The 26,774-nt window shown below is 39.8% G+C and overlaps 5 protein-coding genes across 13 annotated transcripts; 2 read left to right on the top strand and 3 right to left on the bottom strand.

Moving 5' to 3' along the window:
- Positions 1 to 80: 80 nt before the first annotated feature.
- LOC6507326 (ceramide transfer protein) lies at positions 81 to 6,696 on the bottom strand. Of its 2 annotated transcripts, XM_001956206.4 has the most exons (9): positions 6,559 to 6,696; positions 5,968 to 6,290; positions 4,845 to 5,237; positions 4,644 to 4,792; positions 4,518 to 4,578; positions 1,444 to 1,668; positions 1,117 to 1,348; positions 721 to 1,059; positions 81 to 659 (listed from the first exon to the last, which is right to left on the bottom strand). In XM_001956206.4, exons 2-9 carry the CDS (start codon positions 6,229 to 6,231, stop codon positions 532 to 534), a joined length of 1,791 nt encoding a protein of 596 aa, XP_001956242.1. In that variant the 5' UTR covers positions 6,232 to 6,290; positions 6,559 to 6,696; the 3' UTR covers positions 81 to 531. The 2 variants fall into 2 exon arrangements, with proteins under 2 accessions (XP_001956242.1, XP_014765161.1); XM_014909675.3 differs by lacking the exons at positions 4,518 to 4,578; positions 4,644 to 4,792; positions 4,845 to 5,237; positions 5,968 to 6,290; positions 6,559 to 6,696 and adding an exon at positions 3,291 to 3,618.
- Positions 6,697 to 7,151: 455 nt separating this feature from the next.
- Positions 7,152 to 10,467, bottom strand: LOC6507325 (protein ABHD18). Of its 2 annotated transcripts, none has more exons than XM_001956207.4 (7): positions 10,184 to 10,467; positions 8,998 to 9,265; positions 8,511 to 8,623; positions 8,318 to 8,456; positions 8,172 to 8,261; positions 7,406 to 8,115; positions 7,152 to 7,348 (listed from the first exon to the last, which is right to left on the bottom strand). In XM_001956207.4, the coding sequence occupies exons 1-7, from the start codon at positions 10,273 to 10,275 to the stop codon at positions 7,228 to 7,230; spliced, it is 1,533 nt and encodes a 510-aa protein (XP_001956243.2). In that variant the 5' UTR covers positions 10,276 to 10,467; the 3' UTR covers positions 7,152 to 7,227. The 2 variants fall into 2 exon arrangements, with proteins under 2 accessions (XP_001956243.2, XP_014765160.1); XM_014909674.3 differs by lacking the exon at positions 10,184 to 10,467 and adding an exon at positions 8,896 to 8,939 and having other exon boundaries at positions 8,998 to 9,138.
- Positions 10,468 to 10,915: 448 nt separating this feature from the next.
- On the bottom strand, positions 10,916 to 17,122 carry LOC6507324 (tyrosine-protein phosphatase 69D). The gene is made up of 12 exons (XM_001956208.4): positions 16,780 to 17,122; positions 15,984 to 16,086; positions 14,093 to 15,921; positions 13,788 to 14,030; positions 13,477 to 13,720; positions 12,517 to 13,408; positions 12,315 to 12,461; positions 12,146 to 12,256; positions 11,899 to 12,078; positions 11,526 to 11,833; positions 11,322 to 11,457; positions 10,916 to 11,257 (listed from the first exon to the last, which is right to left on the bottom strand). Exons 1-12 carry the CDS (start codon positions 16,874 to 16,876, stop codon positions 11,180 to 11,182), a joined length of 4,368 nt encoding a protein of 1,455 aa, XP_001956244.1. The 5' UTR covers positions 16,877 to 17,122; the 3' UTR covers positions 10,916 to 11,179.
- Positions 17,123 to 17,300: 178 nt separating this feature from the next.
- Positions 17,301 to 18,366, top strand: LOC6507738 (probable small nuclear ribonucleoprotein Sm D1). The gene is made up of 2 exons (XM_001956209.4): positions 17,301 to 17,446; positions 17,952 to 18,366. Exons 1-2 carry the CDS (start codon positions 17,433 to 17,435, stop codon positions 18,310 to 18,312), a joined length of 375 nt encoding a protein of 124 aa, XP_001956245.1. The 5' UTR covers positions 17,301 to 17,432; the 3' UTR covers positions 18,313 to 18,366.
- Positions 18,367 to 18,370: 4 nt separating this feature from the next.
- LOC6507739 (retinal-specific phospholipid-transporting ATPase ABCA4) lies at positions 18,371 to 25,191 on the top strand. 7 transcript variants are annotated; one of them, XM_014909952.3, is made up of 13 exons: positions 18,385 to 18,808; positions 18,864 to 19,431; positions 19,491 to 19,634; positions 19,687 to 20,889; positions 21,847 to 22,646; positions 22,727 to 23,097; positions 23,158 to 23,283; positions 23,339 to 23,494; positions 23,682 to 23,808; positions 23,867 to 24,016; positions 24,072 to 24,728; positions 24,784 to 24,870; positions 24,923 to 25,191. In XM_014909952.3, exons 1-13 carry the CDS (start codon positions 18,609 to 18,611, stop codon positions 25,095 to 25,097), a joined length of 4,764 nt encoding a protein of 1,587 aa, XP_014765438.1. In that variant the 5' UTR covers positions 18,385 to 18,608; the 3' UTR covers positions 25,098 to 25,191. The 7 variants fall into 7 exon arrangements, 5 of the variants coding, with proteins under 5 accessions (XP_014765439.1, XP_014765442.1, XP_014765438.1 ...); XM_014909955.3 differs by lacking the exon at positions 19,491 to 19,634; XM_014909956.3 differs by lacking the exons at positions 24,784 to 24,870; positions 24,923 to 25,191 and having other exon boundaries at positions 18,375 to 18,808; positions 23,867 to 24,020; positions 24,072 to 24,141.
- Positions 25,192 to 26,774: the final 1,583 nt, after the last annotated feature.

Raw genomic sequence — 26,774 nt, 5'->3', positions numbered from 1 at the left:
CAGTTCGCGGAAAATAATGCAAAAAACTTCAAACCAAATACATGACATGATTATATGATAAAACCAAACGAGAGTTGATCTTTTATTTTGGAGATAACAAGAAGTCGCATTTATTTACACACTTGACAGTTCGGTAAAGAGGATGTTGCCGGGCGGGGCGGGGCGGTAGGGAGGTAGGAATATGGTAATATATACTCAACTCGTACGTATGCGGATATACATATTTCTATAGATTCACACCGAAGAGAAAGCTCACTTATGACTACTTATGGATCCCTCACATCGTCCTTTTTGCAATTGTTGCATTTAAAGCATTTCCATATAGATACACATTACAGTTAGAAAGTTTCGGAACTAAGAGCTATACAATGATTGTGTTTCACTTACACATAACTTAAGGCTAACTTAAACTCAACCTGTCAACGTGTATAAAACTGGAGTTGAGGATAGAGAAAGTTCTTTTCAAGATTTATGATTTTTAAGGAAAAAGTCCCAGATTAGTATTGATTGCTTTGTTGCTTATGGCAAATATCAGAACATGATGGGTTTGTCCTTGCACTGGTCTATTACGTAGCCGGTGAAGCGCTTCAGAAACTTTGGATATTCACGCTTATAAACGGCCCTCAACGCGCTGGCCGGTGCCCAGCCTCCAGGATTCACTGGGGAGAGAAAACCGAGCAGTGAGATATGGCAAATACGATGGATGTTCGAAGCACTTACCCACGGAGCAATATGTTATTTTGCAGGTTAGATCTTCGCGATTTAAGGGCTGACCTTTCACGTAGCCCTCGGGCAAGTGGGTCTGGCAGGCAAGGATGACGGTCAGGAAAATACGTACGCACTTGCCATTCTTTGACTCCTGCTTGGCGTATTCTGTGGAGTTGTTGCACACCACCCACATATCGCGAGCGCCAGGTTCCAGATTGTCAGTGATCTTCCGCATGTGCGACCAGAACTGCGCATCCCGCTGGCTAGCCGGCCAAATGCGCTTGTGGGTTTGCAAAAACAGGAGGGTATCCGCCGAGATTTTTTCCAGAATTGTGCAGTCCTCCAGTGTGGCTAAAATAGAGGATAATAAAAAGTTTGGAAACCCAAAACTCCAGCCGGCCAACTTACTCTCCCAATCATTGCGGAATTCTGGCATGAAGAAGTAGTGGCACATTTCCCTCGCAGTCACCCCTTGCACCGTGTGATACGCCTTCAGGGGGTCCATCACCAACCCGTTGACCTCCTCCTCGCGTTTGTACATTTTAATCTCACCCTCGTCGGCGAAGATTTGCCAACCGTTGCCATCCTGGCCGACGCCTTCCCTGGCATAGTGCAGCTGCTCCTTGCACACGCGATCGATCTGAGAAAAACAAATGCAATTAATGGCTGGATAATCACATGGCAGATTGGCTATTTCCGGTCTCGGCACGGCTCGACTGGAAGCTACTAGCTTACCTCGGGCCACAGGGCATGGCTCTTGGCCTCCGCACCCGTGCCGAACTCCTCGCGTGCCTCCTCGCCCTCGGCCACCGCTTCGTGTGGGACATTGACCAGAGTTTGTGAGATTTGGGACTGCAGTTTCAGCTTGAATCGCAATTGCATGTCCTCCTCGATTTTGTCCAGGCCAGTTTCAACAGCATCGAAGAACTCATCCTCGGGCAATGTGGAATGTGGGCCCTCCTAGAAAACGAAAGCGGAATAGGAGTTTAGTAAAAAGTCACGTTCTGAACTTATAAACTAAGTCAAGTTTAGCCAAAACCTCTTAAGAGGGTTCGGCCTAATTCATTTTAATGACGAAACCACATTCAATCCAATTGGAAAGAAATGGAACGTGCTTTGTATAAATTAATCGCCGACACTTGTGCGGCCAAATGGCCCAAGAAATCCAATTTATGCTGTTGTTTTTTTACTCTTCCCATCTTGCCATCCATCCCTAACCGGGGAATGACGACGGCAGGCGTAGGTTCTCGGCTGGCATGCGTAATTGGGCGAGCATAATGGACACAAAGGCGCATCATTGTGCCATGAATACGTAAGCAAAAGACTGCCAGACGGGGCTTGGTGCTTGAATCCCATTAAAGCAGTGGAAACTCTTTTGGGGGTTATGAATAACAACTATAAAAAGTTCTTCAAACTAAATCAAGTAAATGAATGCCTAAAATGACACTTCAGACAAGTTAATAGTATATAGAAAGTTAATTATATCAGCTTCTTATTTATGAGTTAATGCTATAACTATAACTATATTTTGTTATTTAAATAATCTTCACACAGACGGGTATTCACTGTACTTTTTGACGTACGGCGCGTGTACCCCCAGAACGGCAACAGGCGTGGAATAAATGCCGCGAATGGAATTTTTGTGGAATTGAATTTATATTTTTATTTCATTAATTAATACAGACATGTGCGCTCCCACAAGCGCCAAAATAAAAACACGCCCCCTATTGCGAAGTCGAGTGCATCATCGTTGGCCACCAAGTGGCAAGTGGTTGGAGCGCCAAGTGGACCCCGATGAAGTCATTGGCTATATGTACTTATCCCTGCGGCGTCTCCTCTTACCAGGCTCTTCCTGCTTGTCGCCACCCGCAATTGCCGAAATTTAGACGAGAAAAATCGCAAGTAGTTTCGAGAGGATAACAAGTTTTTCCTGCGCTTTCCACCTGCTGGAAAAACTGAAACTGGGAGAGAGCGCAGGAGCGACAGGACGACAACGGATGAACGGTTTGCGCGGCAAGCGAGAGAGTCGAGCTAAATATGTCAGCGAACTGAGGTCCTCGCAAATCCTTCCGTCCAACGCAAGGACACACAACAAACTGTTGCTGGTGGCCACCACTCGACGCCTGAAAAGCGGCCAGAGAGAACGAGAGCAGGAGAAAGCAGCTAAGAGAGAGAGCGGGCGAGAGTGGAAAGCCCGTTGCGGAAAGCTTTAATGAAAAGGATTTTCTCGCATTTAAATAATAAATCAATGCGTGGGGGTTTGGCCACCGCACTTACTTTTCCAGGGGGTGTTGGCTGCGTGGGGCTACCCTTGGCTCTCAAATGAGGCCAATTTGGTTTCAAAGGAGCCAAAGCCAACATTTTATCCCTCTCGTTTGGAGCCAGCGACCAAACACTAACAGAAATTACACACAACTCCAGTAAATAAAATTCAAATGTATACCCCATATTTTATAATTCATTATAAAAATGAAATATTTTAAGGCTAGTTCTTTAGAGTTTCCCTTCAAAGGTGTATACAAAATTCCACTCAAATAGCACTCCTTAAATATAAACAAAAATGTAGATTATTTTATCCGTACCGTAATTTGTTTCACTTTGCCCTTCTGAAAACCAGAGCGCCAAAGAAATCGCACCGAGGGCATTCCGCCGATTTAGTTTATAGATAGAGTTAGTGAATATGTGTTTTTATATTTGTGCGTGCTGCGATTTTAGATTTGCAGCATGAGCCAGTATTCGGCACACTCGGATGGGTATACACATCAACGTATTTATAATGGGTCTTTTAGCGCAGCTGAAGGATTTCAAAATCGCGTCACACACAATTAAGACTCGACAAATATGAAAAAGAAACGGTTACGTTTGTTTGCCCAGCGAATTTGTTTATAATTTGTACGTGTTTGCGACTCGATCGCTGACCGCCGACTGACCAATCCAGCTTATAAGCCAGAAAGGTATCAGCTTTAGGCCGGGCACAAAGCCAGAGAAGCGGCTTAGTAAAAAACAGGGGACGTTTTAATACTCTTTGATTGATTTTTCTTAAACAATTTATAGGAAACCACACATAATTGAGGTTTAATTTTGTTTGCAAAATATTCATGACAAAAAGTTACTTTTATTAAAAAAATATTTTTTTATATAGTAGAAGCGATTGTAGGGTTTTTTCAGCATTGTCTTCTGATAGGAAATGCAACCTTGTGTCTTTGCCAACCTAGATGGCTACTATATTGAGGCAAAGTAATTCTTCAGCAACGTCAAACCGTCAATCTTCGCAACTGAAGACGTCTAGACGCCAACCTTTGTGGGTCATTCACCAAGTGAATGAACCGAGAAGCCCAACAACGTCGACCCAAAGTCCGATTGGGCAAACTAATTATGAATGTATCCATTAAAATGCAATTGGAAGGGACAATTAAAAATAGTTTACCGGATAACCGAAGAGGAAAATTAAAGGCCGGAGGGATCGCATGCCTCCAGCCAGCGATAGGATCAGAACATAAAAACCCCGTGTCAGTCAAAAAAGTGATTCAATCGAAATCGCTTAAATAATAGCACGGCGTGTTCTACTTTCCGTACGTATGATGAAATCTCTTCTCCGGCACACCGCCGAACAAGTGAATTTATTTTAAGACGCAACCGAATGGCACGCAAATCGCTTCCCGATTTTAACGCCACTCTCGCGTTCGACGCTTGTTTATTTATCATTATTTTCTTTTTTCGTTTTGTGGGAACGTGTTTGGCCCCGATACGAACAGTAATGACCGTGAATGGGATTTGGTTTTTAGTAGTGGCAATAAAAGTGGACTCACCTCGAAATCTGGGCCAGGATATGATAATCGTTTAATTTTCTCAATTTCGTCCTTGAACTTTCTAAAAAGGAATGCCATATTTCAATATAACCATCAAAAATATTGTGTTAGAAGCTTTCAACTTACTTATTCTGGTCTTCCGAGCGACGGCGCTTATCAATCTCACGCTCCAGTTTCCGCTTCCAAGACTCGTCGCTTTCGGCAATAATTTCCAGGCAATGTTGCAAAGTTGTCAGCACCCCAGAGGTTGTGGCGCGAAACGTAATGGATTCCCCCTGCAATAGAGAAGGATTAAACAATAAATTACACAATTAGCTATGGACTTACCTTGAAATCGATGCTCTTAAGGCCATCACCCAAATCGAGAGGTTGGGCATTATTTTTGTTCAACTCCGAACAGGCGTCAAAGTATCGCTGCAATGTCTCGATCTGACCAAACAGGATATCCTTAAAGGTCTCTAGCTCGCCGACCTTTTCGCGCAGATTACGCTGGGTTTTCTTCAAGCTACCACCACTGGTCAGCGAAATGGTGTTCGACTGTAGGCTCATGGTGCTGCCATGACGTCGCAGCGATGTAGTATCCGTACTGCCGGTATCCTCCTTATATAGCTGCAGCACCTCCACCCAGTGCATGCGATCTTCGGATGTCTCCGCACGCAGGCACCAGTTGTTCAGGTTATTGACCACCACATCGAAGCGTAGTTCATCAGATTCATGAGCCTTTGGATGAAAAATTTACAAATTATTCGAATGTCCAAAAAGTTCAAATAATATGAAAATAACATTTGTAATTTAAATTGAATTATCTCAAGAATGTCAGATTTTAAATCAAAAATGAGCACTTTATCGCTTATAGCTTGGAGGACTGGATTCGGGGCTCTGAATATTTCTATTTTATCGCAGACAGCTTTTCCATATTCATGTGTACTCATCAGAGTTCAACCCCAATCAAAATCAAAAATGAGTGCGAATTACAGGAACGGGCCCTGCGTGTGAGTCAGCATAGTTTCTGTGGCTTGGCAGCTTCGTTAGTATAAATAGATAAGTACACTCATTGTGAAACACCCTCCTAGAACAGAAACAACACGCCCTCCTGTCATCAGTCCGGCAGGAGGCATTAATGGCTGCGGGCGAAGGAGAGGGGCGCCCCACTTACATCGATGACTTCAATTTGGTCTATTTTCGTCACCGCCAGCAGGCCAACGTTAATTGATTGCGCTGCATTGATTGTGTCGCTCGGAATGAGAATCGAAGTAAGAATCAAAATGGGAATGGGAATTGGCATTGAAATGGAATCGGGGACTGGGGTCGTGGCCATCGAGCCGTTTGCTTTGGTTAATTTGACCAAAACACATGCGCACACACTCACGCCCATTACTTTTTTATTAGTCCAATTGAAAACAGTTGCTGGAGTGGGTTCCCTCCTCTAATTCTCTGACGAATACCCTACCTTAATTGTGGCCTTGGTCAGGCTGATGGCTCCCCGGCAGCCGAAATCTGACTCCGACTCCGACTTGTAGTAGGACAGAGTGCCATCCTTCAGGACAATGTAGCGGGGCTGCCACCCATATATGTAGTTGGTCCACTTGCTGAGGTATCCACGCAGCTCGATGCTGTTATCCAGATACTCCTCCTCCTCGGAGGCTTCGCTTTGTGATCCAGCCGCTGCCTCGTTGCTCGATGGCGGCGAGGCCGACTCCCCAGCATTGTCCATGGCGCTATAGTTTCGGAATCCAGTGTCAACTCCAGTCACCAGTGCCACCGCCAAGTTATCTATTGAAACATGAGTATCTTAATCAGCAGGTTGCCGCATAAGATTAAAAATTTATTGCGCCACGTCCGCGCTATGTAAACAACTACAACGCCGGTTGAAAGGCAATTGAGAGACCCATATCGTGATAATCCAATTCAATCAGCACATCGCCTGACTCAGCGGCTGCACTTTGTTGTTGTTTTGCGATTCGGTGGCCGGTTCGTCCAAGGAGCTTCCAGTTTCCGTTTGCTCCGGACACCTACAAATCCCCTTCGGGATTGCACTCACCGATTGCTTTTCAGTTTCCCCGGCGGTATCCAGAAGCAGGAGTCCAGAATTTGATAAATAACAGAACAGAACGCAACACCGAAAGAAATCGCCCGTAAACCAAAACAAAAGTGTGACCAGGCGGAACAAAAGAGAACAGCTGTGAAAACATCGATATTCGATATACATTCGAAGTCCTCCCGGCTAAATGTGAAAATGCCATGTTCTCATCAAAACGCTATTTAATTTAAATTTAAATTTTAAATTTTAAATGGCCTTTGGCCTCCCCCCAATCTCCGATGAGATCCGTAATAAGTGGCCGTGGTTGCCATACCACAGAAGTATCCAGAAGCTAAAGAATCAAATTCACTTTTATGGTTTGTGGATCCACCTGGGAGAGTGGACGGATGAAGAACTATGAGTCTTAATTACCTTAAGAAGAACAACGTTGGACTTATGAATAAATATTCTATTGTACATCTGATTGACCAGTGTGACCAGAGCTGGGAAATAAAAACGCCGTCCCGGAACAGGTGAAAATGCTGATTTAAGTATGACCTTTTTCGCGAATTCAAATTTTCAAATCAAAACTGTTATTTTAATAAAAGTCAGGATTTAACATTTTTGTAAAGAATCTAAATTATTTAATGGCAACATAGTTTGTCTTATGTTAACTCTATATAGTTATAACTAAATATTTTTATTATATTGTTGCAACAATTGCTGATAAGTCATATCACATTTAAGGTTTTCTCCAACATCATTTCCATATATCTTTTTAGCCCTATCAAAGGCCTCTATAATGCATGATCTGTAAAAAAATAAGTTTATTAATGATAGTTTTTTCTTCTCAAAAAGATTAACCCACCTGAACAGTTTCTGGTGCAGAACGTAGGCGCTCACGTGACCCGCATCCAAATAACGGACCTCCGCTCCCGGCCAAATGTCCTCGAGGCTGGAACATCCATCCCGCGGCACATAGGCATCGTCTTTGGCGCACACCGCAATTATCAGCGAAGTGTCGAATGGAACCGAAAAGTTTTTCAAGTGGGTGCACTCGTCCATCATGCCACGCATGAATTGCAATGCCTCCCGTTCCCACCAGTTCGTCTTGGTTATATCGATTTTATCCGATTTGTTTTGAGCCGACAAGGGCAGGATGAACTTCATGAGGTTTGTCAACGTCGAACTCGACGACTCCTTGGGCGGGTGTTCCGTTTCAATAGCTACTTTGGGAGTCACGTCGTCTTTTAATTTTAAAGTTAGATTTTCGGTATCAAGTTTTGTGTTCTTTAGAGATTGGCTCAGGAAGATCGAACTCTCGTTTTCGGAACAATTGCCCTGCATCTCGTATTTGTCGCCGCAGGTGTTGTTCTTCAGCTCTTGGATCTTCCTAGTGTCGCTTATGTCCTCTTTAAGCTCTTGCAGCGACTGATTAAAATTTTTAATAAAACTCTGGCCAGCAGAGAAGGCATCGTCAACAATAGTGACCATTTTGGAGAGACGTTCCCTAAACTGTCCATCCGAGAAATACTGTGTTTCCAGCATATCCCAGTTTATGGATTGGCTCATAACACCCTGCGGAGATTTTAATCTATTTATTAGTTTATTTTAGCTTTTATTGAAGTACTTACAGTTGTGAAAACAGCTGAAGCAGTGGACCAGGAGAGGCAGGGAACTAAAACAAGAGGTTTTGGCCAATTTGTTGCAGCCAAAGACGCCATCTACAAATATGTTTAATCTAAAGTTTAAATTGGACAATTATTGAAAAGTTCCTCACATGTCCACCCATCGACAATCCGGTTACTCCAAGTGGTCCAAATCCATTCCTCTCGCACCAATGCAGAAGCACCAGACACTCGAGAATGAGACATCCGCCCATTACGAATATATCCGAAACATTGTGCAGGTTCGATCGTCTAAAAGAAACCTTATATTACTTAAAAGCAAGTGTTTTATTGTGTGACACTTACGTTTGATCATCAGGTTTCCTTACACCATAAAAGGGGTTTTCCAATATAATGGATCCTATGTTGGCATCTTTAAGCAAGGGCTTCGCAATGAAGTTTCTCCTTCGCCAGAAGAACTGCAACAAAAAATACATTAGAGAAAGTAAGATACATCTTAAAAGCTAATTGATTTGATTTCCCAAACGAATATTTTTTGGTAAATGAGAATATAATTAGAAAAATAAATACTGACTTCGCCAATCTTTAAATCTTTCTTCGAATGTCATTCAAATGAAATGATGTAGATTTTTTAATGAAATAAATTATAATATCATTTAATATTAATACTGAACAAATAAATATTTAATGTTATTTAAATAAGATAGCTCATTTTCTCTGAGTGACCCACTTTTAGCTAATTGTTGTTATGGCCGATCGCCTGGCGGTAGGCCTCTATTGAAAGTAAACAGACATTAAGGCAAAATAAGAATCAGGATGCAAGGGTACTCACATGATCCCCAGTCCCAGCCAGGTGAATACACACCGGCTTGTGCTTTTCGCTTTTCCACTTGTTGGGAATCAAGAGTTGAAAATGTGCGTACTGGGAAGCCTTGGGGACTACTCCGGGTAAGTGTAACTCCAGTGGGGTTATAAATTTTCCTTCAACCAGAGTGCTTTCTCCATAAATTTCTTTTTTTGTTATCTCCACTGGATAATCGCGGGGCACAAGCTTGAAACACGATTCCCTACTAGATATGATTTTTCGGAACTGAAATACTCTGAAATAATTGTCGTAAAATAAAGAAAATGTATTTAAATTTGAACACAAGCATGATGAATTAAATAAAAAATGCAGTTCTAAAATGTTATTATATTTTTGAACTCCAGAGGAACTTTCCAATAAATCCCCTATACTTTAAATAAATAAGCAATTTCTAAAAATCCTTTTAGAAAGTGTCTTAAAATATTTCTCCTCGAACTAACCTGAACAGGATAACAAAAAAATGCAGTCATATCCAGTGTCCACTGGCGTAAGGTAACTGAAATGTAAATTTTAATTAACAAAAGTGATTCCCATGGGAATAACAATATTAAATTTAAACTTGAAGCCTTAAACCAGAGATTTCTTTAATTTTTAACAATAATTTTTCAAAATATGGAACCTTTTACCCTGAAGTTCAATAAATATCGTGTGGTGTATTTTGAATTTAAATCATTTTAATATGATTTTTTAGGATAGTAATTAAATTTAAATAAGAAGGAACATGTGTCATAAAAGTACTTAATTATAGCAATTTTTGAATGAAAAATATAAAAGTATTTTAGCGTTTTGTACAGAAGTCCTAGAAGATAATTAGTAGTGTAGTTTTGTAGGATCCTTGAGTTTTTAGCAGTGTTTTTTTAGATATTTAAAAACATTCATTTTTGTGCAAGGTAAAATATAGATGTATTTCGGTCGAGGACACCTTTAAATGTGCAGACTTTGGACCAGTGACAAAAAATTTAAATAAATGTGAATGTTTATTGTTTATTAATGTGCCAATTGTTTATAATCACGTGTAAATTAACTTTATCAATTGTTATCACGCCATATATCACGTAAACCAATACAATTTTCTCGGATGGCTTATTACGTAAAGAAACCGTCTTTAAATTACAAATTAAATACATTTCTGCATTTATATGAATGGCCTTACCTGCGCAGATTTTCTGGCTTTCCCCATCCCTTTTCGAAGAATCTTGTTATCAGCATTCGCCGGTAAAGACTGTCAAGTTTACTCGGAGGCATATTGATCTGCTTATTTTCTGCAATAATAACAAACAATACGTCCGATAGAGATGGTAAGGAAGCTTAAAAGACTATCGATAGTGGATGACACCATCCATGGTGATAAGACTTGCAATTTAATTTGGATTTTTAATATTTTTTTTATTTAAGCTCCAAAGACTGCAAATAGTCTTAGCAAATTAAAAAAAATGTGCCAAATGAGGAAAATTGTTTAGTTTTTTACGTCATTAGTGTCGAAGCTTTTCTTTTTGATTTGGAACGAGTGAAAATGAAATACGGTATTTTTTTTTGAATAGCGGTCTATAAATAATTTTTCTAATTTAAAAAATAAAATGGTGGCCTCTGCGTCTACTTAGTTTTCCTTTGGTTAAAAAAAAGAAAACAAAACTTTAAAAAATTCATTTATATATGTATATATATAATCTATAAAGTAGCAAGGGAGAGGGGGAGAATTTGTTATACCTGTGGGTGGGGATGCAATAAAAAAAAGGAAGGAAGTAATAAACCCAGACATTTGGGTGGTCATTTCAAAAATGCTTTACAGTTAGATGATCTCACTTTCCCCAGGGAAATGGGGAATTGTGAGTCATACCGCAACCCATCCGAAATTAGACAAAAAAGAGAAAAAGCTTACGATAGATACAATTCTTAGTCTCAGTTTTATTACATTATGTCTTATAAAATATGTTACTTATTTTCCTTTGGTAGTTTTATCCATACGATACGTATACACTACATTTATATTTGTATGTAAATTATGCTTTTTCGGGCAAATCTAATTCGTTAAAAAAATTAAGTTTGCCCTTGTAAATACTTTATTAAAAGATTTTATAAATATACAAATAATTTATCGTAGCACATTATGCATTGATGTTCCAACACGTGCATTATGTACAAATCTAACTTAATCCAATGCTGACTCGGCTATATGGTGTAAATCTGAATAATTAATTATTGCGCGATGTAGGAACTCGTATTGTGCCTAAAAGTATGAATGCCCAATAATTATATTATGAATAAATATATTAATATTTTGACAAACTTACGTATGAGTTAATAAGTCCCGTTCGCTGAGATCGTAATTTCCTTGTAGTGGCACAAATGTCGACACACTTTTCCAATCTAAGATGCTGGACTAAAATGCACATGGCGACGAATATGGAACTTCGGTCAGTTCCCAGGCTGTATTATAAAAAGAAAACATATCGCATTAGTGCCTAAAATATAATATTAGGTAAGATTTAAGCTACCTGCAATGAACTGCGAGTGGAGAACGGCAACCCGAATTTTTATGGCTTTTGTAGTGATTGTAGGCTTGATCTACAAGTTCAATAATGCCCCGACAGACTTCAGGAACTTCTCCGTCCACTGTCGGCCAACCATTGTATTGAAACTGTGTGACTTTCAGCGTATCATCTATTTTGCAATTCGTGACGTAAAATTCGCGACGAGTATAATAGGGACAACTTTCGCTGTGCACATATTTCACGAGAATATGGTCGTATTGAACCTCATCGTCAGCCCAATATCGTGGACACTTTCTAGGGCCATCTCCAATCTGAGAAGAGAATGAAACCATTAAATTGTAAACTCAAGGAATAGCTAAATAATGAAAGTAATTACTTCAGATATCATTATCAGTGTGGAAACACTCTGTTCAGAAATCATTCTCCAGAAATCCCCAATAGTGTTCTCAAGTGGGTCCTGGGCAATAATAAAGGTTTCGCTATTATCATAGCCGTCTATGAAGGACGCATTTATGTACGTAGAATTATCCCGCATTGGAAGTGGAGTCAGTATTACCTAAAATTATACAAGAGTAGGAAAATCTATTAGCCACTAGACTTGAATGAAAGTGATATCAACTTACTCTATTACGATCGTAGGGAATGACTTCCTGGCTTCTATTTTTCATCGCATTCTCCTCGTTCTCGCCCACACAACACGATTTGCTAATCTCATCCGCAGTAGCTAGCAGTTTCTGTGCGGAAATAATACAATTAGATTAGGAAATAGAACTACATCATTATTAAACAAACCTCGAATTCCAATTCCAACTTGCATTTTCCATCATTGGGTTTGCGCTTTAGTGATTCAATCGCTGATGTCATGTTGTTTATGTTAATATCCGTGTTTCCAAAAGTTCCAGTGTCCAAAAGAGCGCGATAAAGGAAGATGTATTGTTTCTGTGGAAGACTGTGTCAGTCCTTGAAGCGGGAAAAGGATTAAGTAATATCTTACCAAGGATTGAACTAAAAAATTTCGTTGGTGTCGTAAATCACAAACGGTGTTATATATCGACACCGAGTCTTCTTCCTCCAATTGTTGAATGAGGGAATCTAATGCAACTAGGGTTCCAGTTCTACCGACGCCGGCACTACAATGTACTAAAATGGGGCCCCTTTGCAGGGAATAGACGGAATTTATTTGACGTATGAACTTAATGATTCCATGTGGGTGTTCCGGTGCCATAAAGTCTTTCCACGTTAAATAGTGGTATTGGGTGATTTGTCTCCGATCCTCCTCCTCGCCCACATTGGCTTTGTTCTTTGAAACGTTCAGTGTTCTCTCAATATAATCTCCAGTCTTACGCTCGTGTGCAAATTTCACTAAAATATCTCCAAACTGCTTGGTATCAAATACTTTCTCCGGCCAATACTTAGCACACTTGGCCTTGTTATATTCCTCCAAATTGGTAAGCATCACAATAATTTCCAGATGTTGTTCCCAAATCATTCGCCAGAAGTCATCGATGGTGCTCTCCATGGGACCCTGGGCGCAAATAAACTTCTTCCTCTCCTTGTATCCAATCACAAAGTTGGCATTTATGTAGTCAGTGGTCTGCAGTCCATTGATGGAAGCCAGCTTGACTCTTGTTTGATCGTAGGCCTTTATGTCGGGGTACCTGTTCTTGCAGGCGTTTTCCTTTAAATCACTATTCTTAGTTGTACGATCGCTAAAGCGATTTGGCAGCAGTTCGTACTCCCGAAGGAATCCGTAGTCGGTGTCCTTATGGCGGTTCTTGTAGGCGTTTTCCAGATCTGTTCGATGGATGGGCCCAGAATCGAAGCCCTTGTGGTTTCCAGATGTAATAAAATGACTGTGGTTGTGGTTGCTGCGCCCGAATAATGCCCTAGTGGAAAATAAAAAATAATTATTATAGTTTTAATTCAAAATAAATTTTGTAACTCAGCAAGTTACCTTAAAGAGTCTCTCAAAGTTAAGGTATCTTCGCCTTGCAACGCATTCTTTGATTTTTTGTGGTGGAAGACCCACAGCACAATAAAAAGGACTAGGACGCAACAGATTATAGGTCCAGCCTTGATCCCTATGCTTAGATATGTGTCCATATTATTCAAGGTGTGTATCGGCTCAGCTTCCGTTGCGGGAGTCATCACATCAAAATATTTGCTGTATGCCATGAGCACATTATTTCTATCCCGAACTGCAAAGAAATAAAGTAAAGAATTTTATTTCAACAACTGTGTTGGATAAAGAAGGCCACAACTTACCTATAATCTCGAGGAAGCCCGTGTAGTTGGAATTAATGTCTATCTCTCCATCCCAAACTTCGCGACTAGTTTCGTGTGATGGCACATTGACTTTTCCGGCAAGAATTTGATTCTCGTCGGTGGTTACGGCACTTCTTCTGGCCCGCGGCTTGTTTTCCAAGATCTTGAGAGCATGCTCGGTTAAGTTTGCTCCTTTGATCAGGTTGTCCTTTTCCGCCACGTGTGGAAAATCAGCTTCAGAGTCTTACAAAAAAAGAGAAAATAAATATCTTCAAGAATTAAGAAAAAGGAAACAGATCCCTTACTTGACAGCGAACTCAATGGAGGCTTTGGCATCTCGCGTTTCCTTAAGAAGGGGGTTCCTTCCAAACACCTTCTACAAATCTCGTCGTTGTCCTTCACGATCTCCTGGTTTTCCGAAAACCTTACTTCATCCCCCAAAAATACTTCTGGCCTAAAGTACTTCCCACTTATCATTTCGGCAATATAGGCACTACTCCTGGTGACATTATCGCTCTGCACCTGCTGATAGGTGACGACATTCAGCTTGTCCGGCTCCGGCAACTCCTTGTCGGCGTTATTAATCTTAACCAGGTAGAGTCTGTAGCAGCATATGGGTCCGTTCCTCTCACTGATCCTGGGCAGATACATCTTGAAGACATACTTGGAGCCGAGGTTCACTTTCGTCCACATTGTTCTCCCAATACTGTCAGGCGTGGAGACGGGCATCAGACAGTTTCCTCCTGCCGGCTCTCCATTTTTCTTGTGCCGGGTTATGGCCGAAACTGTGACCGAGTAGTTGGTATTCGGGCTGACATTTTCGTACAGAGTCTTGTGATGGGGCTCGTCGATTCTTCGAATCTTCGGACCCCACATGTCCACGTCTACGGGGCTCATGGAGACGCCTTGCAAGTTAATCATGTAGGAGACAACCTTCCCGTTGGGAGTTTTCGGAACGTCCCAGCTAATGGAAATGGAATTGCTGCGCGTAACATTATCGTGGTGGCAGTTGACGGACAGGTTAGTGGGCTTGGTAGCCACCCCGTCCATTGTGGTACCGTTCACGATCTCTGACCATGGTCCGCAGGTTTTCGTCAAATCGCTGCAGGCCCTCACCCTAAATTCGTAGTCTGTGGCTGTTTTCAGCTTATCGAACATGTATGGCAGGTTGCGCGAGTTCTGCTGGTAAATGGCCTCCTCAATCACCTTCGGCACTTCGCCCGATTCGGAGACAATCAGTTCATAGTACTGCACATATTGTATTATATCGCTCGGGGGCGGATCCCAGCCGATCGTTATCGTAGATGCAGTGCTGCCGGTGGACTCTACTTTTGGTATAAAAATGGGATCAAAGCTTAAGGTTGTTACATTCGAGGAGTATTGGGTGGGTGTTCCGTCGCCAATCGAGTTCTTGGCTGCGATTTTTAGAATATAGGTGGTGTTCGGCTTAAAGTTTTCCAAAATGTACGACGTGTGGTTGCCGTTGATGGCCTCCTTATAGTAAGTGAATGTGGTGTCACTCGGTTCCTTGTGGCTCACAAAGAACTTCTGAACCGGGTCGTTTCCGTCGTTGACAGTCCAGTTGATGTATATTTTATTGGCACCCACTGCCTTGGCGAAATCGATGCTCACTTGTGGCTCTTCCATCACATACAGTGTGATCTCCTTGGCGGCAACCTCAAGCCCATCGTTATTGGACACTGTGCACTTGTAGGTGCCGTTCTCCTTCTTGTACAGTTCTGTAAACTCCAAGGTAAAGTTTAAATGCGTCTCGTTCAGCTTGGTGGTGGACGAGAAGGTGTCTAGGAAGTCAAAGGGGTTCCCGTCCTTCAGCCACTTGAGATTCTTCTGGGTCGTTTCGTTTTGGGGATAGACTTCGATCAAGCAGAACAAGAGCCCAGGCTGACCCGTTCTCCTCTTTATCCTCTCGGCGGTGCTCTGCAGGACCTTGGGTGGCAGGTAGGATTGTACACTAAATTCAGTCGAAATGTTCCTTTCTGCATCCGTAGTGCAGGTGTAGTTTCCGGAGTCTTTTATCTCCACATGACGAAGAGTCAGAACGTTCTTATACTTGATTACTTCTTGATTTTCGTTGTTGTCGCTGTGTTTCAGTGCTTCAGTTCTGATGTGAAACCTGGAAGATAATAGCCGCTATTAAATATATGATTTATGGGGGTAGTTATGCTGGCCACTCACCTGGTGTGGTTTTTATCAATAGTTTGATTACCAAACTTCCAAATTGCAACATTCCTCTCAGAGCCACACTCCAGAGATAAGTTTCTTCCTATCTCTGCCCATTCTGAAAGAGGAATAGCAGGGAAAGTTTGTAAAAATTATAAATTATAATACACTTTTGGGGATTAATGGTTCATTATATCATTCCAAGTGGCCATAAAAATAATAGAACTACGACTAGACAATGGAATTTTTTGCGGCTAACCAATTTTCCGGCAGACGGGAAAAAAACATACACAAAATACTTCATAAAATTCATGATTAATGGCAAGTGCAGTGTAGAATCAACACGTATAGTGGTTATAGTTGCATTTTCAGATAAACGGGGGGAAGTGCATCGCGACTATGAATAAGCAGACTTGTGTACATAGGCACGGCGGTGTGTATGTCTGGGTGAGCATCATCGGGTGGTATGTATGTACATACATATGCTCGACTACTTTGTTTACGGCAGCCCCCCAACAAAAATCTCACCCCATTCCGTAATCTTTGGGCGTTACCGACTGGCTCTACCGCAAACTTATGCGGGAATCCCATACCGACTGGACTTTATCGCCCTCTCGCGTCACGGACCTTGCCAATGAATTAAAAAACATTCATTCATAATCGCAAAAACAGAAATAGACACTTTTTTGTTGACACCCACTGGACCTTCTTGATGTACGTATGTATGTGTGGTTGTCTGCATGGTGGAATTATGTTTTCCGCGACAGAAGGTCCAAAAAAAAACCTGTGGTTCTTCAATTAAGGATTTTACCTTGTCGCACAGATCCCCGCACACATATTGTGCAGAGAAAAGTATATGAAAGGATTATATTTAATAGCATTGACATGCGTCGGTTCAAAAACGCCATGGCTTGCTAATTCTCACTCCGAGCCGGATAAATACATATGTCGAAAATTAACTTCGATGTTTGCGGTCAATAAAAAACAATTCCAGTAATCAGTAAAAATTGGGGCCGCCCAAAAGCGCTGAAAATGTATTTTTAATACACTAATTAATAGACGGCAACCGCGAACGAATATAAGTTTTCGTTATTTTTTTTTGCGATGTGCGGTGAGTATCGATATGTCTATATACAGTCAGTGGTGGTGGCATAGATAGGCGCTGGAACATTGGAATTGAAACACAATGCCTCCGATAGATTTCAAAACTTTGAATTTTTTATTGTTTTCTTAAATTTTCTTAAATATACGCTTATAAATACAGTAGTTTACAATAAAATCGATTTCTAACATGTTTCTCTGGTAGAGAAATATATTTTATACCCCACATTTTTTCGATATATTGTCACGCCGAGTAGTGTTGCTATCTTGACACAAGATGTACAACACTTAACCAAAGTAAACTAGCCGGCATTGTTTGTGCGCGTTTTTTTGCAGAAAAAAGATTGGAAAACCAGGAAAAACATGAAATTAGTGAGGTATGCTTTGTATTACTCAATATTAGTATCGCCTTGTCCGCTAAAATTCTTGAAGTCGCTGATATTCCACGATTTTGAAGTTGCTGTTTTACACATGTCTCGAGTGATGCCACCGAGTGTTGTATTTGTATATGGTTTTTGTTAAAAACTTAAAATATAAATGAAATATTACCTCTTTTTTACAAATATTTGCTTTTGAAGCTTTCTACGCTTACAATAATATATTTAAGCATTTATTTTTAAACTACATACATGCAAAAGAGCATCTTGGTATTTTGCACGACAATAGGCCTCTGGAGTCTCACTTTTAAGACACCAGTATGGCCAATTTGCAGATTCTCAAAAAAAATCTTCATTCTGTACAAAAAATAATGCAACAACTTGCTACATTTCAGGAAGGTTATATTTATTTTAGAATAATCGTGAATATATAGCGGTAGTCAAGGTTTTCAACATACTGGCGTCTATTTTTCAAAGAAACGTGCTAATATCCTTTATTTTTTAGGTTTTTGATGAAGCTGAGTCACGAGACTGTGACCATCGAGTTAAAGAATGGTACTCAAATACATGGCACCATCACTGGTGTGGATGTGGCTATGAATACCCACCTGAAGAGTGTGCGGATGACCATCAAGAACAGGGATCCCGTCCACTTGGAGACACTGAGCATTCGCGGCAACAACATTCGATACTTTATTCTGCCGGACAGTCTGCCGCTGGAGACGCTGCTGATAGATGACACCCCCAAGTCCAAGACAAAAAAGAAGGACAGTGGTCGTGTGGGCAATCGCGGCCGAGGCCGAGGAGCTCGAGGACGAGGTGGACCACGGGGACGCGGAAGGGGCCGCGCATCTGGTCGGCGTTAACTTTTGTAACTGATACATTTAATAAAAAAAGTTTCGATAAATATAGAATATAAATATTCTTTGGATAATTTTACAAGTTTGTACATTTTTAAGGTTCCAAACTCCCGTCATCATCACTCAAGGGATCCTGCGACTATTCCTGAAACCCGATGTAATCAACCATTGAAATTGTGGCAAGTAAGCCATGAACTGTTTGTTGAAAAAAGAAACTTGATTACATCAATCCTTTAATAGTTTAATGATAAACACATCACAATAAATTAATAGTTATAGATCAATAGCTTCAAAACAGTATAATGGCGTTAAAATGCCTGACAATATTGTGCAAAAATTTCAAAACTTATACCAGAATAGACATTATAATTTATCTCCTTTTGCCAATGCTTATGTTACATTTGGTTTGGATGCGGTGTAGGCAAAATGGCGAAAACCCATCACATTGTTTCATACGGAGTGATGGAATGCTAGGAAATAATGTAAAACTCAACAGCCTATAGTAAGTCGTACGGCAATCTTGTATATTTTTAATACTTAGCTTTTTAAAATTAAAGTAATACAATGGAGAGCGTTGCAGAAATGAGTCCTGAGAAGGTCCTGTTGTTATATTCGAACGAAGACTCAATAACCGCATCACTTGCATCTGCCTTGAAAAATGCCTTAAAGTTGAGAAACGTTCTTGAGGTCGAGTCTGAAAGCGATTTGGAAGAGAAGCTATTTAACGGAAACTATTTGGGCGGTATCGGTTGGAAATCGAATAAAGATTACAGAAACGTAACCATTCGCTTCCCCAGTACTCTTCGAAGTGCACCAATTGAGGTGTGGGAAACAGATAAGATAAAATCGGAAACAATTGAGACAACATCTTATTATAAAAACGAGGGATTCGTACAAATAATATATGCCATAACAGCATTTTTAAACAATAAAGATATAAGTAAAGTTGCCCAGGTGTACAAAGACAGCAAAGTGAGAATATTATCCAGACCATTCATTTTTGATAAAGCAAATAAAAAGGACTTCTATGAAAAGCTTCAAGATCCAATCAAGGAACTTGGTGAAAATGTATTGCCCTTTTACTTGGGTATCCTCTATATTTATCCTTTCGTTCGGCTGGTAATGGTAAGTTCAGGAAATATAATTATTATATTTATTGGGAACTCAAATTTGCATATGCTCAGTATATGCAAACAGAAAAGACAAAGCAGCTAAATGATTTAATGAATATTGCTGGAGCAAATCGGTTTTTTCACTATCTATGCTGGTTTGTTTCTTCTTTAATTGTATTAAGTGTCATTAATGTTTTAACTGTTTTTGTATTGAAAGTAAGTATCAGGCTTATTTAATTTTTTTTTATTAAACTTGCCCTTTTTCCAGGCACCTATCTGCAACAATGGAAACATTTTAAACTGCTCTTCTTTTACAGCCTTATTGCTATTTTTTTCAATTTGGTCAGTATCGGGCATTTGTTTTTGCTTTTTACTGAACAGTTTACTTCAAAAAGTCATATTATCAGCATTTGTAGTGGCTTTCTTTTGCATTCTTGGTTATCTCCTGTACATATTTTTGAAGCCAACTGTATTGATTTTGAGATATGTATTATACATCTTATTTCAATATGCCTTCTTAGTTGGTCTTGGCGAAATTATTCATTCCGAAGCTGAGAGCGATGGATTGAGAATGAATAGCATTACTCATACAGGGAATCTATTTAAGGCCTCTAATGAAGGAAATTTACCCCATAATTTTGTGGACATTCCGATAATAATGTTAATTGTGGCAGCAGCATCTTTGATCCTGTGTCTTTTTATTGAGTTATGTTTTCCGGGAAGATATGGGGTTTCAAAACTGCGTACCTCACATTCTAAGAAAGGATACGACCATCCTGCTGTGGTGCAAGCCCATATGATTAATAAATGGCAAAAAAATAAAATGCCTCTGAAAAACTTCACCATGAACATGTACGATGATCAAATAACTACTATACTGGGCCTATCCGATTCGGGTAAGTCGGCCGCAGCTAATTCGATTTCCGGCAGTAGCCCCGGAAATTCCGGATGGGTAAAAGTCGATGATTATGATATTATTAAAAGACATAGTGCTGCCCGATCTTCGTTGGGCTTGTCGCCACAGCATAGACCTCTCTTCGGTTCATTAACGGTCAAAGAACATCTCGATTTCTTTTCATCTCTGCGGGGTGGTCCGAAACGTGGAGTATCAAAAAAGCGTTCTACCCAGAAGTATTTGAAAGCTTTGGACCTCGACAACGTCGCATCTGTGAAAGCTCGAAACTTATCTGATTCCGACAGAAAGAGGCTTTCGGTTGCTTGTGCATTTTGTGGTGATCCCCGGATAATCATTTTGGACGAACCGACCGAAGGACTGGAGCCCAGTGAGCGGAGATTGATGTGGGACTTCCTGCAGTCGGAGAAACGATGTCGCACCATAATTGTGACCACGTACCATATCGAAGAAGCGGATTTTCTGGCTGATCGGGTGGCTATATTATGCGATGGGCAAATAATTTTCAATGGAACTTCTGTTTTTTTGAGAAATTCTTATGGTTCTGGTTATCAATTGGTAAGTTATGGCAAAAAAATGGAAATGTAGTTGTTTTTATTTTCGCGGGTAATAAGCCAATAAAAGTATGCTACAAAATATTCGTTATTGCATCCCTTACAAAGCGGAAGTAAGCCCTGTAAGTATGCAATAATATAAACATTACTTAAAATCTCAAAACAATAAATATTTTATATTTTTGCTAATTTTTGTAAAATTTAACTTCTAAAGTTTCTTTGGTCTAGGGGACCCTTCAAAAATCTTCGAATGTGCATGTAGCCACTATATGGCCCCCAGCGATGGCTATATCTTAGCCAGTTTCCATCCGATTCTTTAACGGAATACCTTAAACGATTTGTAGATTGATTCTCCGTCATTCTGCATCAAAATCTCAGAAAAAAATATTTTTTAGATTTTTTGCCAAATTTACTAGGGGGTCCCCTTCAAAAATCTTCGAATGCGCATGTAACCACTATATCCCCCCAGCGATGGGTATATCTTAGCCAATTTCCGTACGATTCCTGAGCGGAATACCTTAAACGATTTTTAGATCGATTCTCCATCATTCTGCATCAAAATCTTAGAACAAAATATTTTTTAGATTTTTTGTTAGATTTTCCAGGGGGTCCCCTTCAAAAATCGTCGAATGTGCATGTAACCACTATATCCCCCCGGCGAATCCCCCCCAGCTATATCTTAGCCAATTTCTATACGATTCTTGAGCGCAATACCTTAAACGATTTGAAAATCGATTCTCCGTAATTCTGCATCAAAATCTCAGAACAAAATATTGTTTAGATTTTTTGTTAAATTTTTTAGGGGGTCTCCTAGCGATATGGCACCTAGCGATTTCTTTCTCTTGGCCAATAATCAGTGAATATATTTTTTAGCTTAGATTTTTTGTCAAGTTTCAGATATCTTTAATATTCAGAACCAGTTTCGTTTTTGATCTTTATATTCATTATTTTTATTTTTTAGGTTTGCTCCCAGGGACAAATAAGTGTAGAGCCCATAATAACTAATATGGTTTTAAAGCATATACCAGACACCAGTTCATCCGGTGACAGGCCCTGTGAGGTATCCTACAATATTCCCCAAACCAGTTGTCGATCGATAGTGCCATTGCTAAGGGAGTTGGAGGGATCCGAACACAGTTACAATATGGAAGCCATTCAGATTGGAACCACACCGATCATTGAGAAGTTTGTGAACGCCACCACACCGGCTTGCAATGGATTTAGTAAGTGCAACCTGATGAGCAACACATCCGCGCCCGACGAGTGCCTTCTAAGGGGCTGTCGACTGTGCTGCAATCAATGGAAGGCCATGTGCCTTAAAAAGGTGTACCACACCAAGCACAATTGCCTTTTTTTCTTTCCACTCCTACTGACGCTGCTGATGGCCGCTGCAGGATTACTCACACGATTCAAAAGCTTACCCGTTCCACTGAAATACAGAGACGAAAACAGTCGAAATTTTGTTTCACAAGAACCCTTTCTTTTGGATTTAAAGTCCTATGGATCTAATTGCAGCTATGCATTTGTAACAAAAAAATCCGAAAAAGAAAGACATTCCCTAGTATCGGCACTTCAACAAAAAAGTTCCTGCCATCTCGATTATATTAGGGAAGAAGATCTAAATAAAAATCGAGAGAGTTATAATGAAAAATATATTCTTGCCCTGCAAATAAATAAATGTGAGATTTTGACTTATTACAGCACTAAATGGTTGCATTCCGAAGCAGTTTGTGCAGCAATAATGGGAAAATTCGCCAATGCGTAAGATCTTTAAATTCATATACTTATAACTATAATATATATTTGTTATTATCCCATTTTTATTCAACTCCATTTGACAGAGATGTATTAAATCGTGCTTGTACTGATGAAAAAATTGAAATACCCAAGAAAAGCATCGATTTTTATAATCACCCTTATCGGTCTATTCAATATAATGTAAATTCGACTGTTCTGCAAGTGGAATGTTTTGAAAGTGGTGCTTTTTATTTGCTGTTCTTAGTTTTGAGTATTTTTAGTGGATTCTTTGCTGCTTCTATTATAAGAGAACGAGTGATCGGATTCAAACTCTTGCAACAAGTGGAGGGCTTAAATATGGCCACCTTTTGGCTTTCTCACCTGCTTTGGGACTGGATGTGGCTATCCATTTTATCAATATTGTTACTCATAATAATGTACCTTATTATGGACAAGGAATTCAACGACGAGACGGGTGAATATGGTTTTAAATAGTAAAAAAAATCCAAAATATGACTTGTATTCTTTATGGTAGTGGGCTATGCCTATGCACTGATTTTATTCAACTTGGCACAGTTACCATTCTTGTATCTTTTAATGCAATTGTTTAAAAGAAAAATTTTCGGATGGATAATACCTATACTTCTTCTGTTTTTGATGGGTTAGAAAATAAAATAGGGTCTTCTTAACTTTTCTTAACATTAATTCCTATTTAGCTATACCCTTTGTGCTAGCTGCCCCGGATGTACCTTTCGGAGTATTCTATTTGGTGCCGATTTATACTGCAATCGCTCTGGTCCATTCAATTTGCATTCACAAGTCATCTTATGAAGTTTGTAAAGGAAGAAATGATAAACGTTATGGAGGATGTGGTAAGTCATGCCGTCAAACCCAATAAAGTTATCTTATCTTACAAAATATTTGTATACACATTGAAATGTTTAAGGGTTGGAATCCTTCCTTGCTCCCCTTTTCACACTTACAGGCCCTGAATAATGGGAATAAAAATAAAGGGAAATTTGTGCGCACCGAGTATATTTTCAAATCATTATCTTCCAGAGACCCATCCACATACGACCTGCATCTGGGCTGGTTTACCATATATTGTGATACTTATAGTTTTAGCTATGCTTTATTTTTTGCTCCTTTTACTCTATGAGAAGGGATTGGGAAAAAATAAGAGACTGTATGTTTATATGAAACAATATTTAAGTCCCATCCAATTTTAATATTTTTTTTATTAGTATTTCAGGTCAAAACAGAGGATCTGAGAGCGGTTGTACTTCAGACAGGATGACTCGGAATGAACAGCGTAATCATAGTCTAATTTTGGATAAAGTAACTAAACGTCATTCCAGAACTCCCATACGGGATATATCTGTGATGCTTAAACCGTAGGTACTACCTTTTAATTAGAAAATCAAGCTAAGAGTATATCAACTTTTTTAGAATGGATGTCCTGGGATTGGTTGGCGAAAGATCCGGCAAGACGGGCCTGAACAAACTCATAGTATCCAAGCATAATTTGTCTATGGGCCGGATATTGGTGAAGGGAGTGGATGTTCACAGCCACAATAAAAATAAATTCAAAGCCTATAAGTATTTGGGTTTTTGTCCACAAAGAGATTATTTCGATCCAAAATTTACGGGTAGAGAAAATTTAAAAATATTTTGTCTGATTCGAGGCATAAGGCCAAGAAAAGTCAAGGTTGTAAGCGAAGAACTGGCGGAAAATCTCAACTTCAAGGAACATCTAGATAAGAAATCAAAAAAGTATACGATAAGTGATAAACGGAAGTTAAGTACTGCAATTTCGGTAATTGGAACACCTCCTTTAATTATTTTGGATGAGCCCACGGCTGGTGTCGAAAAAGCCCATAGAGCTGATGTTTTGGATGTTTTAAAACGAGTCAACGAATTTGGTAGCACTATACTATTGTCCTCCAACAATATTGAGGACTTTCAGTCTCTGTGCAATCGATTGGCTTTGATAAAACGTGGAAAGATAGTGCAATTTGGAAATGTCGATAGTTATAAAAATAGCCAAAGACGTGGCCTAATTTTAATGCTAAAAATAAGACACCATGTAACTGGTTACGAAATAGGGTAAGTAAAGCTTATTCATATTATAATCTTATCGAAAATTTTTACTTTTTGGTAGACCTGGAAAATCGTCAATTGACAAGCAAAATATAATACAGGTTATTACCCAGTTTTTGGTAAGACATTTTGGAAATGTGTATTTACTGTAAGTTATTTCTTATATATTCTAAATAAGTTTTTAGAATGTCTTATTTCAGTGAGGAAGTCCAAGGAGATGTGTTGTTTTATATTCAGAATACATCCGTTCCGCTGGCCAAGGCATTCAAATTAATTGAACAAAATCGTCATGACTTATTTATTTCCGACTTTTACTTAAAGCATGAAAATATGGAGCTAACGTTTGTGACCCAAAATTTTAGAATTCTACGATAAAACTTTATGGAAGACTAAAAAAGGCATGATGATACATACATATGTATTATGTTAATCCAACAAACAACTTAAAACAAAGCCGAATCGTAATTTAGTATCTGTGTTTTTTCCCTATGTGAAAGTTTCTTCAGCCTCCTTGTCTTTTTTTTTTGCGCTGGGTTTTATTGCGTAAAACAAGGCAGGTCCTTAGACTAAATGAGGTAAGGCAAACAGGTTCAGTGCCAATTCATTGATGAGCAAAACATGTTTCTGCAGAAGGAACCATCAATATCAATCGAAAATGCATGCCGCGGCCTGATCAAAATAAATTATAAAACAAAAAGGGCCGCTCTTCGTATATGGTTTAGCCATAAAATGAATCGCAGAATTAACAAGATAAGAATCTCCTCAAGATAGGAGAAATAAAATCCACTGGGTACAACCAAATTAATTTTGACATAATGTCAGCCAAACAAATGTTTGCACTTAAGAAGACAGTGCCTTTGTTAAGTCTTTTTCCCCAGTCACCAGTATCCATGTAAAATGGAATGAGTTTTTATTATTTATATAGACACAGAAGAAAAACAAATATGGGGTTGGGATGTATCATTTTTTGATACTGCTAAAATAGTTTTTGATAAGTTTTATTTACCATTTATCTATGAGAGTTAAGCAAATCCCTTTCAAGGGTTTTTGTAATTGCATTTTAGCAACAAAGTTATATTATTTGATATGCTCTTAAAATAATAATTCTTCTGGCATTATTTGGCATACAATTTATAGACTTTAAAGAAACTTTTGATACACTTTTATTGCCTTCTCATGGTCTTAACAAAATTCGCTGACTTCATGTACGAATTTCACGGTCTATTTTAAAAACGCTAGTTCCCACATATAGAAAGTGTCACTTTATGTTGGGCGTCATAACTCAATTGCAGGATAATTCGCATCCAGGGTATTAATATCCATGGCGCGTAAAATCGAAAAGCACCCACCGATCCGGCCTCCTCATTGCCTTTTGGCACACGAACCACCGCCACCGCCACCACTCTCAGTGGAGTAACGAAACCGGCTTTATTAAGGTAAACAAGGACCAACGCTCGCTGTTTATGTTTGTCTTTGCCTCACTGTCAGTACAGTGAGTACTGACTTTGACACGTTTTCTGACTTAATTTTAGTTTATTGCTTTTTATGTGAAAGCCAGGAATGGATTGTGTGCACTGCGTATCTAGGAGGAGGCCGGCGGTCGGTCGAGTGACACGTGTTGCGGATGAGAACCATCCGCTAAAATGCACAGCGTCTAACTTTGTAGTCGCCCACGGACTCGCCGGTTGACTTTTCCGGGTGGCCGAAGGACGTATTGGCCCAGATCTTGAAACGTAAAATTGAGTCAGCCTCCGTCATCAGGATTTAACGGGGGTGACTGTGAGTAGTCAGTACCCATAGCTCGGGTCTCCCATCCACCGTTCGCAGTCCGCCGTCCGCCGTCCGCCGTCCGCCCGGTTTGTTTACCATTCTCACGCATGTGACTTCCAAATGACGGATTGAAGTAGGCAAATATTTGTGGAAGAGCGCTGGTTCCCAATGCCCTTATTAGATAACGATGATTACAGCCGGTTTGCGCACGCGTTCGACTTACTATGGCCTATTCCTTCGGCCTGGCCCGGTGATATCGTTAATTATTTCAGTAATATATTC

Source organism: Drosophila ananassae, chromosome 2R (genome assembly GCF_017639315.1).
Source record: "Drosophila ananassae strain 14024-0371.13 chromosome 2R, ASM1763931v2, whole genome shotgun sequence".
NCBI lineage: Eukaryota > Metazoa > Arthropoda > Insecta > Diptera > Drosophilidae > Drosophila > Drosophila ananassae.
This window is presented reverse-complemented; position numbering and strand designations above follow the sequence as displayed.

What these genes read in the sequence shown, in the direction of transcription:
- LOC6507326 (XM_001956206.4), bottom strand. Translation starts at nt 6,231, where the DNA reads ATGGACAATGCTGGGGAGTCGGCCTCGCCGCCATCGAGCAACGAGGCA. An exon ending in CGCTCGGAAGACCAGAATAA is followed by an intron (nt 4,579 to 4,643) that starts GTAAGTTGAAAG and finishes ATTCCTTTTTAG; the next exon opens with AAAGTTCAAGGACGAAATTG. An exon ending in ATTCCGCAATGATTGGGAGA is followed by an intron (nt 1,060 to 1,116) that starts GTAAGTTGGCCG and finishes CCTCTATTTTAG; the next exon opens with CCACACTGGAGGACTGCACA.
- LOC6507325 (XM_001956207.4), bottom strand. Translation starts at nt 10,275, where the DNA reads ATGCCTCCGAGTAAACTTGACAGTCTTTACCGGCGAATGCTGATAACA. An exon ending in TGGCTGGGACTGGGGATCAT is followed by an intron (nt 8,624 to 8,997) that starts GTGAGTACCCTT and finishes TTTTTGTTGCAG; the next exon opens with TTCTTCTGGCGAAGGAGAAA. An exon ending in CTGCACCAGAAACTGTTCAG is followed by an intron (nt 7,349 to 7,405) that starts GTGGGTTAATCT and finishes ATTTTTTTACAG; the next exon opens with ATCATGCATTATAGAGGCCT.
- LOC6507324 (XM_001956208.4), bottom strand. Translation starts at nt 16,876, where the DNA reads ATGGCGTTTTTGAACCGACGCATGTCAATGCTATTAAATATAATCCTT. An exon ending in AGTTGGAATTGGAATTCGAG is followed by an intron (nt 12,257 to 12,314) that starts GTTTGTTTAATA and finishes ATTTCCGCACAG; the next exon opens with AAACTGCTAGCTACTGCGGA. An exon ending in CACTGATAATGATATCTGAA is followed by an intron (nt 11,834 to 11,898) that starts GTAATTACTTTC and finishes TTCTCTTCTCAG; the next exon opens with ATTGGAGATGGCCCTAGAAA.
- LOC6507739 (XM_014909952.3), top strand. Translation starts at nt 18,609, where the DNA reads ATGGCGTTAAAATGCCTGACAATATTGTGCAAAAATTTCAAAACTTAT. An exon ending in TAAACGTTATGGAGGATGTG is followed by an intron (nt 23,495 to 23,681) that starts GTAAGTCATGCC and finishes ATTATCTTCCAG; the next exon opens with AGACCCATCCACATACGACC. An exon ending in TTTGGAAATGTGTATTTACT is followed by an intron (nt 24,871 to 24,922) that starts GTAAGTTATTTC and finishes GTCTTATTTCAG; the next exon opens with TGAGGAAGTCCAAGGAGATG.